Source organism: Scleropages formosus, chromosome 10, assembly GCF_900964775.1.
Source record: "Scleropages formosus chromosome 10, fSclFor1.1, whole genome shotgun sequence".
NCBI lineage: Eukaryota > Metazoa > Chordata > Actinopteri > Osteoglossiformes > Osteoglossidae > Scleropages > Scleropages formosus.
Genome location: NC_041815.1, coordinates 13,782,007 through 13,793,528, shown reverse-complemented (window position 1 = coordinate 13,793,528; position 11,522 = coordinate 13,782,007). Strand labels below are relative to the sequence as shown.

General features: G+C 39.1%; 1 protein-coding gene across 1 annotated transcript; it reads right to left on the bottom strand.

Moving 5' to 3' along the window:
• Positions 1-407: 407 nt before the first annotated feature.
• LOC108922479 (RNA-binding protein FUS-like) lies at positions 408-10,876 on the bottom strand. Its single transcript, XM_018732642.2, has 16 exons — positions 10,742-10,876; positions 10,108-10,144; positions 9,799-9,850; positions 9,570-9,636; positions 9,209-9,311; positions 8,667-8,914; positions 8,436-8,556; positions 5,762-5,796; positions 5,212-5,244; positions 2,912-3,021; positions 2,712-2,841; positions 2,531-2,620; positions 2,372-2,447; positions 2,191-2,270; positions 1,988-2,087; positions 408-795 (listed from the first exon to the last, which is right to left on the bottom strand). The coding sequence occupies exons 1-16, from the start codon at positions 10,749-10,751 to the stop codon at positions 756-758; spliced, it is 1,332 nt and encodes a 443-aa protein (XP_018588158.2). The 5' UTR covers positions 10,752-10,876; the 3' UTR covers positions 408-755.
• Between the last annotated feature and the right edge of the window lie 646 nt (positions 10,877-11,522).

Here is an 11,522-nt window from a genome sequence, read left to right as displayed (position 1 = left end):
TTGCTTCAGAGAAAACTGTCCACTGAATTAATAAATGAAAATGTATAGAGTGGAGAGCGCAAGCAATATAAGGGTTACAGTAAAACCTGGGTGGCGCAAAAGAACCTGGGTTTGATCTCTGCTTATTCTGTGTAATGTCCTCCAGGTGCTCTGGTTTTCTCCCACTGTCCAAAAACATGCACTTTAGGTGGATTGGTGACTAAATTGCCCATAGTTTGTGAATGGGTGAGTGAGTGTGCATGTGTGGTGATGGATGGTGCACCCCCCCCCCCCAGCCTTGTGCACGGTGCTTCCACTCAATAGGCTCTGGTTCCCCATGACTCTGCTCAAGTGGTTACTGAAACTAGATGGACGAAGTAAAACATGAAATACAGTCTGATCTTGAAATAAGGTGAAATTCTCTAAGATTTTAACACTTCAGTTTAATAATTGCAAAAACAAACAGAAGTAAAACAGTTCATTGTACAACAAGGATAGGCAAGATGTCAAAGCTGTAATTTACAAGTCTCTTGTGCTCCACATTTTAACCTGTGAGGACCAGAGGAAATTAGAGGGAAGAGGGGAAAAAAAAAAAAAAAAAAAAGAAATTTTAAGCATCCCTTCCCCTTTCAACCCAAAAGCTGTTTCACAGTTGCTGCAAATGTATGTTTGTCACCAAACAGGTTAGGAGCATTACAAATAATAGTACGTAAATGGACGTGTATTCAAACCCCCAACCCTGGAACCCTTGACCAAAATGGTTTATGTGGAGATCCTTAGTATGGCCTGTCTCGCCTTTCTTCTCTGTAATCACCTCTGCAATGAGAGAAATTAAATGTAAAACAATTATCAAGGCTAGACTAACAGAAACAAGAGCAACAACAGCAAAGATTGATTTTCATCCTTGATCATCAGTACATTGTACATACTACTGCTTCCCATCTGAGCTCATAATTATGCATGACAATGAATCACACAATGCATAGAATATTAAAATGCAGCAAAGAGTGACTGGTCTCAAGACAGTGGTCATTATTTCAATAATTGCTTTAGACACTTTATGAAATAACCCAACTGAGGCTCAATATACCTTTTTATCATAATCATTAATTTGTTCCATGAAATCACCATTAGGCACATCTCCATTGTGTGTGAGGGGGATTGTCAAATTACTATGGATTTCTAGTAATTGTGTTTTTTCTCAAGGTGATTAAGAAAAACTACCCTGATGAAAAATTTTATTCTGTGTTTACGACACAGATCTTTGACATTAAAGTTCATAAGAACACTGCTTATACCCTTCCCTCTCCAAAACACAGACACTTTACTGTTAAGAGGTGTTTTACAGCATTACTAACCAATGTCTCATGTCAGAGTGACAATTTATTCATTTGATTGCTACCTTAAAAAGCTGTCATGTTTGATGCCATTTTCTCCGGGGCAATTTACAGGTTAACACACTACATGTAACCAGACTGACACCAATGAGGGAGGAAAAATATTTTGGATTTCAGACTTCAAGTTTGAATTTCTGTCCCACAGCTTACAATACAAGCCATGGACATAAATACATTTTGTGGTAGTGAAATTAATGGGCAAAAATTCCACCATACTGAATTTTAAAAAAAACCTTTATGAAGAAAAGATATTCATTTTCATCAGCCATTATATCTCTTTATTGTATGGGAAAGATACATGAGGGGTGAGTGTACTTAGATTTGGTTTTGAAGCCATTAAGTAAATTAAACATTTTAACAGTGAAAACGGCCACAGTTTCAGAAGACTGAAAAGGAATATGGAGTCTTTTTTCTAATGCATTTAGTTCAACATGATTACAATCATGATTCTTTCAACAGCATTATAGCATATTTGTCAAGAGCTCAGCCAGAACTAGAGTTACAAAGTGATTTTAGGCATATGAAAGAATACACAAGACTACAGACTAATAACGTTTTTGTAGAAACAAGCCCAGATAGTCAAAGCCTGAGGCACAAGATTGGTCACCTACCTCCCCCCCATTTTGAAACCGCCACGATCACCTCCACGGAACCCCCCGCGACCTCTGAACCCACCACGGTCTCCGCCATAGCCACCCCGGCCACCACGATCTGCAAACAAAGGATTGTGATAAGTGAAACTATTCACCTATCGTTACAAACATCGCAAACCGCAACGTACAGCAAAGGAAGGTATCACGAGACTCTGCCATACCTCCATAGCTATCCCCTGGTTTAGGGGCCCCACACTTGTTGCACTCTAAGCGACGGGCAAAGTTTATATTGCCACAAGAGCTGCAAAACAAAACCATTTACAGAGTATTCATGATAGATGAATCAAATACATTAGGCACAGTTCATGACCTCCAGAGTTTCAAAACAGCAGATTAGTTTACCTATTAGGACAAGCCCAGTCTCCTCCTTTCATGTCAAATGAAGGACCACCACCAAAACCTCCACGACCCCTGTAGCCTGTGGAGAAGAAGAAACCACTCATGTCAGCAAAAGTCCAGCTGCACTGAGGTTTCCAAAAAACTTGCTTTTTCACAACACACCTCCACGACCTCTACCACCACCCCTGTAGGTGAATTCCGCCCTTCTGGTTGCAAAGGACACCTTGATGGGTTTTCCGTTAAACTCCTTCCCTGTTGGTAAAGTCTGATATTAATAACAGTTTTTAAAAAATTGGCTACATAAAACAGGAAGGAAAATGCCGGTCGATTCAACGTGACCTACCATCAAACCAGTCAATAGCTGCTTTAGCAGAAGGTGGATCATCAAATGAAACGGTGGCCTCTCCTTTAGGCCGACCAGTGGCCTTGTCCGTGTACAGGTTAATCATGGGCTGTCCCGTTTTCTTATTCACCTGTAGCAGACATACTCTGTTAGGTTCTGAGTCCAGATAAGCTACATGGCTCTCAAATTAGCCAATTCACCTTGATGATTCCAATCTGCTTGAAGAAGTTTCCAACTTCCTCGGTTGTGACATCTTCCCCCAGCCCTTGGACAAAGATTGTGTTGTTGTCTGAGTTGTCCTGATCTCCACCTGCAGATGATAAACACCATGAACTACCCAGCACTGTTAACCCACTGGCATTCAGAACCCTATTTGTGGGGCAGTGTCCTTAAATTGTTGTACATGATCCTGGGGAGGAATGATATTTGAAAGTCTGCTATGACATGAGGGGCCATGCTGATATTTAGCGTTTGTCTTCAGAATGACTTTAAGGTTAGGTTTCAGTGTTCAAAGTAGCATGTACAAGCATCTTAATTCCTTGTACATATTTTGTTAAAACACAAAGAATTCAGGTAAAATTTTTTGTTTAAGGTATCTTTTGAAATGAATGCATTTTTTTTTTTTTTTTTTTTTTTTTTTTAAATGCTGGCAATTCTTTCTGGGACATGAAGCGTGTTTCTTTCCGACTTTGTGTCTACCGTTTCTGCCCCAGACTACTTAAAAATAAAAAATAAAATAATAATAAAAAAAAAGTCACGTGCTGCTTCACAACATCTCACTTAACGACTGACCGCACATACGATAGTGGTCCCATAAGATGATAATGGGGCTGAAAAATTCTTAGACTAGCGATGTCGTAACATCATAGCACAACATGTTACATGTTCATGGTGGTGCTGCTGGTATAAAACCTACTGCACTGCCAGTTGTATAAAAGTATAGCACTACAGTTATGTACTGTACATAATACTTGATAATGATAAACACCCATGTTACTGGTTTATGCATTTACTATACTGTACTTATCATTAGAGTATTTCTACTTATAAAAAGTTTACTATGAAACAATATGCTGGATTACACCGGCAGCAGCGTCATAAATCTCGCGTTTACCACATCTCTTGACTGCAATGAAACTATACCATCTAGGTGCGTATTAAGTAGAACTCTACGATGTTCACACAACAAAATCGGATAACGATGCATTTCTCAGAACACATCCCCGTCGTTAACCGAGGCATGTCTGCAGCTGAAAAAATCCTGTATTGTTTCACAAACTGTTGAATGCCAACATTCAAGACAGGAATATAGTTACATTACCACTAGCAGTTGAAAAAGTTAGCTGATTAAGATGAGTTATGTGACAAGAATTTAGATGTGGTCGAAATTCAAGATTCACCAGGAACTGTACAAGTCATTCCAGAGAAAGAGAGGGATACATATATATAAAGAAAAAAAGGGGGGGGGGGGGGGGGAGTGTAATACCCAATCTTGACCGAAAGTGCATGATAAAAAAAAAGATTTGTAAAAAAAAAAAATGGAACAATTGGCTCAAGGATCAAATGACTACAGATTTCATACAGAAATGATTGCTCTTAGATTAAACAGTAGTAAATGAGTAGTAACTTCATCCAATTTTGATAAAACTTAGCAAATTTCAAATGTAAAAAGAAGAACCTAGGAATGAAGAGTTTAGGTCCCACAGCAATTTCCTCAAATAAATAATAAATACATCATGTGTATCGATCAGCTAATACGGCAACAATGTCAGTATCATTTATCCACATGTTGAAATCCAATTTAATCGCTATAAAAGGACTCTGAAGAGCAACAGCTGCAAAATATCTGAAACTGGATCATGTAAAATATTTGAAAGGTATGCCCTATGTGACAGAGCAACAATGTCAAAACAATTTGTGAAAAAAAATGTCAGGACTGATTACATCATTGGGAAGAGAGAAAAGCTAGATAAGTGATCAGTTGCAAAAGGACGTCACTCAAATTTTCTGTGAAATATTATGCTCATACTGTTTTCCCAAAATTTCACAGAACATTGTTTTTAGTTTGTAATAAAATAGTAAAATTATAGTTGCCGTAGGTTTTTTAGCATTACTTTCAAGAAGAAAATACTGCGTTGACAACTGTCTCGCATTTTGATTTTTAAATTTCACGTGAAACATTTTTTGTCCCCCCATAAGAATCACAATTTTCCTCCCCATAAGAAATTATGTTAATTCATTCCCCTCACAATGGCAATTCACTCATTGAAGGGATTTCACAGAGCACACTAACCCTGTTCAGTCCGAGGTAATTGTATAGGAGTCATTCTTTCTTTCGAAAACCAGATGCCACTGAAATATTTTACCATACATCTTTTACATATCATATACATGAATGTAATTAAGAAGTTAAAGGAATATCATTTGGGTGTTAATGGGTTATTTACAAAGGAGAAGTTACAAGAGAAATTATTAGAGAAAGTGAATTGCAAAATCATACCGGAATCATCTCTTTGTCCATAATCTCTGGGGCCTGAAACACAGCAAACAGGACAGCACAAAAGTAATCATGTACAACTGCATCACAACCACAGCAAGAAACATGAAATATCACAGCATCTTACTACAGGTCCCATACTTCTCGTCTACCTTGTATGCTAAACACCTGACTAAGCTTGACAAGACATTCACGAATCAGCATTTTTGTACATTTGCAGCATCTGCCAACCCCTTCATTCAAACATCACCATATCATCTGAGAAAGTTACTGAGAACCACCAAGTGTTTTGCAAGCTACGGCAATTTCCATCTTGAATAACTTTTATGAGGTAAATAACTAAAACGTCCTCATCATGCAACAGTACCATTTTGAAGCCTATGTAAGTTTCAAAGTTTGTTAAATATCCAAGGGCATTACAAGAACAGAAAGACAGACCATAGTACAGTAGATGGAAAGAACAAATGTGGCTTTCGGAGTTCTTTTTCCCCCTCTTTCTTTGCTAATACAGATTTTTTTTTCCACTGAAACCGATCCGATGCTCATCACTTACCACCAAAATTTTTGAAGCCACCTCGGTCACCACCTCTGCAGAGGGAAAATTGAAGAAATGATGCCTTCCTGTGTCACACCGAGCCCAAGAGCTCCATTTCCAACCTGACCTCCTTCCTGAAGCTGAGACTAGTGTTTATGGGCAAAAGTCTCTTTTTCCATGGAAAACAAGATTGGGCGAATTCTTGAGAGAAACAACACCTCACTAGGTTGGAGGTTCAAGCAGGCGATTTTTGCTGGAAGTCTGACCCAACAGAGCCAGTGTTTGAGAAAAGTTGCATTTTCTCCACGCTCAATTGACCAACCAGGAATTACCTTTGAATACTCACACCACAGCCCAGATTTTACTGAATATTACTAAAGTAAACAGTAAGCAGTACCTTACACAGGATTACTGCATCTGCTTTGTTGTTGGCCTTTTATTAAAACTTCTATTCTGAGTGAATAAATGCTCCAATAGCAGAGGTCGAAGTTTAAATTGCATTCACTTTGAAACCTGTGGTATAAAATGTAAACCAAGTTAACACAGAAGACATTGAACTCCATATTTAAAAAAAAGAAAGCATGTGGTAATGAAACTACATTAAAGGGTTTCAGTCCTGCTCCTAGAGCCCAATTGTATATGCTGGTTTTTGCTCAAGTCAAAACGCAAGCAGCCTTGCCTGGGCTCTTCACCCAGTGAATCACACAATTTAATCCATGTTAATATTTTTAGAAAATAGTAAATACTCCTATTTTTTATTAGCTGGGGGCAGATTACCAAAAAGTTAAAAGATTAAAACATTTATACTTTCTACTGTCTAAACTAATAAGTTTGATTTCAGTTAATCAGAAGTTAATGTCTAGAATCTTACAAATTAGTGCTGACCTTAAAGGATTATTTTGTACTAAGGTTTAAAAGTTATTAAATATGGGAAAGTAATTCTATAGCAAAAACAGACCGAGACATACCTCATGAGCATTCTTAAACACAAATCCAATACAAACACAGTTTGAATGGTGTGATTCGTGCAATGAACAACAATTTCAATCGAGAAGAATTTAACTATCGTACAAGACAAGAAAGAAAACAAAAACCAGCACACACTGCTGGTTGCCAGGACCAAGGCAGAAAACCTCTGTGCTAGATTAATTTGATTTTCAACTGCGTGAATATTCAGTTTCCACAGGGAAAGAGTTTGAACCAAAGGAAGATACCTCCAGAGTGAGATTCCAGCACCTGGTTTTGAGTTGTTATTGTTGGAAGTTTGACTGGATGCAGAAACCATGTAAGACCACCAGTTAACAATTACAGGGATATGACTCATCTGCCAGTACACAAAAATAAGCGTGCCATCAATTATTCCTCCTTGCCAATGGCATCATATTCACCAGGCCAGGTAGACAATGCAGGGTAAATAATTTCACTTGAGGCCAGGAATTAGAAGTTATCCAAAGCCTTCCAATAATCACCAATCCCCCTCCACACTTTCTTCTAATGTCAAAGGCAGAGCAGATGTAATCCTGTGCTTTGGGACTACACAGTGGCATCACTTTCAGCAAACAGAACCTTATGAAAAGGTTAACACAGAGCACAGTGAAAACCTGTTATTCCAAACAGGTGGTACAAAAAGCAGATTGTCCAGGCCTTTCCCGTTCTGGATCTCCGGCTTACAAAGTGTGACTTTTTAGTCATGCTGAGACATTTACCCCAAATTTTTTCCACCTCAGCTTGTAGAAGGTAGGTGAATATCCAAAGGAAAAAAAAAGAAAGCCTTCAAGGATAAAGTTACACTTCCAGAATTCAAATTTTTCATTCTTTTATAACCCACAATCAATGAGGAGCACAAACTGCAGACTATCATAATTAAGCCCCTGCACAGTGGATATCAATTTTAGCTGGGAATACATATACCAGTGTAAATTATGATAAAATTTAATTATATACAACCTAGAGTTAGTCAAAGGTTCAATATGTTTCCAATCCTATTATTACAAATGTAGAAATTTTAATTGTACTAAATGACAGGACAGTCAAAGAACTATGTGCAAATCTTTGTCAATTAAGTGACAGTTCAGGTTTATACACCCAGATAGCATTGGGAAACAAAATATTTTTAACTGAGAAAAAAAAGCTCTAAAATACTGAACGGAAAGTGGAATATTACACCTAGTGGTAAAAGAATAATACTTGACTCCAACATTAAAAGAAAGAAGATTAATAGCTTCAAACGCTAAGATCTACCTTCCAAAAAAAAAAATGCAGTAAAGGAAATTAGATGAAACATGCTGGCATATTTCAGCTCCAGTGGGTTGTCTACTGGTAAGGTTTGCCTTTAACAAGGACACATAAAGGTCCTTTTAAAAGCAAAAAGACCTGATACTTAAGAGATCCCTTATTCAATATTCCTGTCAAAAACCAGAACATCTCTATCCCTAAAGGAAAACAATATTACGGAGTACAGCACTCGCTGATTACTCCATGTGCACAGGATTTGGTGTCTTGAATTAGTAACGTTACTCATGGTATGAAAGTGCGTCAGGTTTTTTTATGTACGTATTACTTGCCTCTCAAAGTTAGAGACATGAAAAATCAACTGTAAACTATCAAGAGGACAATGTGTGAATGACCAGTGAGTCTGTATGCAAAACGAATAATGAGCAGTGTACCTTGTTGAGCCAAAACGCAGACTTACCCCATACCAGATGGAGGCCCCCCTCTTCCATCGCGATCATATCCACCACGCCCTCTGCCTCTGAACCCCTCAGACCTGTCATCACCTCCACCATATCTTCTCATCCCCTGATCATCATCAACTAGGAAAAGGAAGAATTTAAGGTTATGTCAGACAATAGTGCATACGACACATTGCAGGTAAGCTAAAGCATATTTTTATAGAAACACAAAATACTGCTTCATTCAGTACCATCATTTCGCCTTCCATAGCCACCAGGAGCCTGGCCATAGGATCCTTGTTGTCCATATCCCTGTTGTTGTGCATAGCCCGACTGCTGCTGCCCGAAGCCTGAAGGCTGTCTATAACCTGGCTGTTGTTGTCCATAGGCCTGCTGTCCATAGCCTGGCTGCTGCTGCTGCTGCTGCTGCTGCTGCTGTTGCTGCTGCTGTCCATAGCCTGGCTGCTGCTGCTGTCCGTAAGAAGGTTTTTCTCTGTACCTTTTAAAGAAAAGAAAAAAAAAAAAGTGACAGAACATACAACTTGGCACCACAAAACATAATGGAAATTTAAAAATGCAATTACACTACTGCACAAATATCCTGTTTTTGAGCAGCACAAAATGTTTCAAGTGCTGTGTAGCTAATCCTGCCTGAGTACAACAGCTCTTTGGCTAGCCTGACAAACAAAATAACAAAAGAATTTGTATTTGTAAAACAAGATGGAGAAAAACTGCTGTAACACAGCTGACCTGTCTGGGACGGTCACACAGGTAGATAAGAGCCTGGTCTTACCCTCCTGATGGGTCTGCATTCTGCTGTCCATAGCCATCATAACTGCTCTGGGACTGCTGTCCATAACTGCCAGAGTAGCCTTGCCCTGTCTGACCATAGTTTTCTGTAAGAATACAAGAGAAAACATGAAAGCTGACCCAGCATCAGGACTTCAGGAATAAAAATCGCTAATTAGTAACACAGGCAATGCTGATGAAGCCTCTTCTCATATATGATTAACACAATTCAAGGAATTTATAACACTCGATCTGCCACAAATTTGAAAAAAGAAAAAAAAAAAAAAAAAAAGATCAGCTTTTAGTTCTACATATGCTTATTTTAAAAAAATAAAAACAAGCTGTCCATACAGTCAAACACATACCTGACTGTCCATAGCTGCCATAACTTTGGGCACTGTACGATGACCCATCACCTCCTTGACTATAGCCCTGCAAGGATACGGCACATTTAAAATAAAAAATAATTAAAAAAAAAAAGTTGATTAAACCAGCACAGCACTACAAAATGTTGTTTTTCAAGACAAAATCTTGCGTGTTGTAAATACCACCGCCCCAACATTTCTCGATACAGCGCAAATGTTCAGCACTTACCTGCCCGCTTTGTTGAAACCCCTGAGAGGGAGGTGCTCCATAAGAAGAGTAACTGGGTGAAACATGTTTGGAATGCATTATAACACACCAACTGGCTTCCATGCTAACCAAGTAACACCAATGAATGAATGAATGAGTGAGTGACCCAGTTCAGGACAATAAAAAAAAAAAAAAAACACTTACTTAGGCAAGTAAGTATGCTTATTGAGCAGCTAGGTGAAATGTGCGCTCCTTACACACGTGTGTGTGTGTATATATATATACACACACACACACACACACACACACACACACACACAGTGACTGTACCTTTGCTGTGGACCGCCAGGTTGACCGTACCCAGAATCTAAAGAGGGAAAAAAAATGGACCACATAAGTTAACAGGAAGAAGAACCGGCGTGACGCATTGACGAACCATCAGGCAGCGTACTTTCTTTACTATATGGTAAAAGTCTCCTTTAATTATACACCATCAATCGTAACTGTCTAAAATGAGCTATAAGTATAACAAAGCAGAATTAACAGGCTAGCTGGAAAAAAAAAAGAAAGGGCGGAGGTGGCGGTAATATATGTGTTAGCGAAGCCGCGGCATTGTGTGTGTGGGCGCCATGATTAGGAGCAGGCCGGAGCGCGTTTCACAAAAATGGCGGAAGGCGTCTTACGCGGAAAATCCGAATTACTAAACTGATACATACACGAAAACGAGTAAAACGTTTACATGCGATCGGTGCTCATAATAGGTACGTGAACAAAGCAAATATGAGCGGGAAAATGACGGGCCCGCTGACCACCAGCCCAGTTACCGTAACTACTAGGCTAGCCAGACGAATCTCTGTGAACTACTCCGCGCGCACATTTTTAATAGACTCTTCGAAGCTCTAATAAATAGTTAATATAGCACCAAAAGGCAAATCTTGTATCTTGTTATTAACGGGAAGCTTACCGGAAGCCATTCTTCACGTTGTAATAAAACTAAGAGTGCAGCCTTCTGTACAGTATTAAAAACCCGGCAACATAAAGGCGCGCGCGCACACACACACCGTGGGTCTCACGAACTCCGACCTGCCGGGCGAAACCAACCGCCAGTAAAAGAAACGAATGCCGCCTGAGCACCACATTTAAAAGGCAGGGTTGCAAAGAAAGACGAATATCTTATGCTGAAAATATTACAATTAGTGTCTGCTTATAATATCATTAAATTTAGTATAATATGTTACAATTTGTGATATTTCAATGAAACCTCCCTACTTTTTTAAAAGTGGAACATCCCATGTGCGTTATATTTCCGCGTCACTTTACCGCAAGACCGTGGCCTTTGATTGGTTCGGCTAAGAGCCCGAAAGCTACGCGGACTGATACGTTAAATCCAAGCAGTCCTCGCCGTCGAAGAACCACCCTCTGAACACTTCCTTCATCCGACATCCTGTCTATTGTTGTTATGCCGTAATTACAAAAACGTGAAGAATTAACGAAAATGACCGTCTATTGCAATGAGCAGTATCTCGAAACATACAGCTCAAGGTGTCTAAAAACTATTCGAATTTTCAGATCATTGTACATGTCCATTTCCTTGACCGAGTATTAGAACCCAAACCAGTGAAATGGCATTGTGGCATCACTCTCTCCACGTGGGGAAAAACTGCAAGTGTTCGAAGTAGGACACATAACAAGCAGATATGTTTTCTTATTGCATTTATTTACTTAGCAGATGGTTTTCGCCAGAG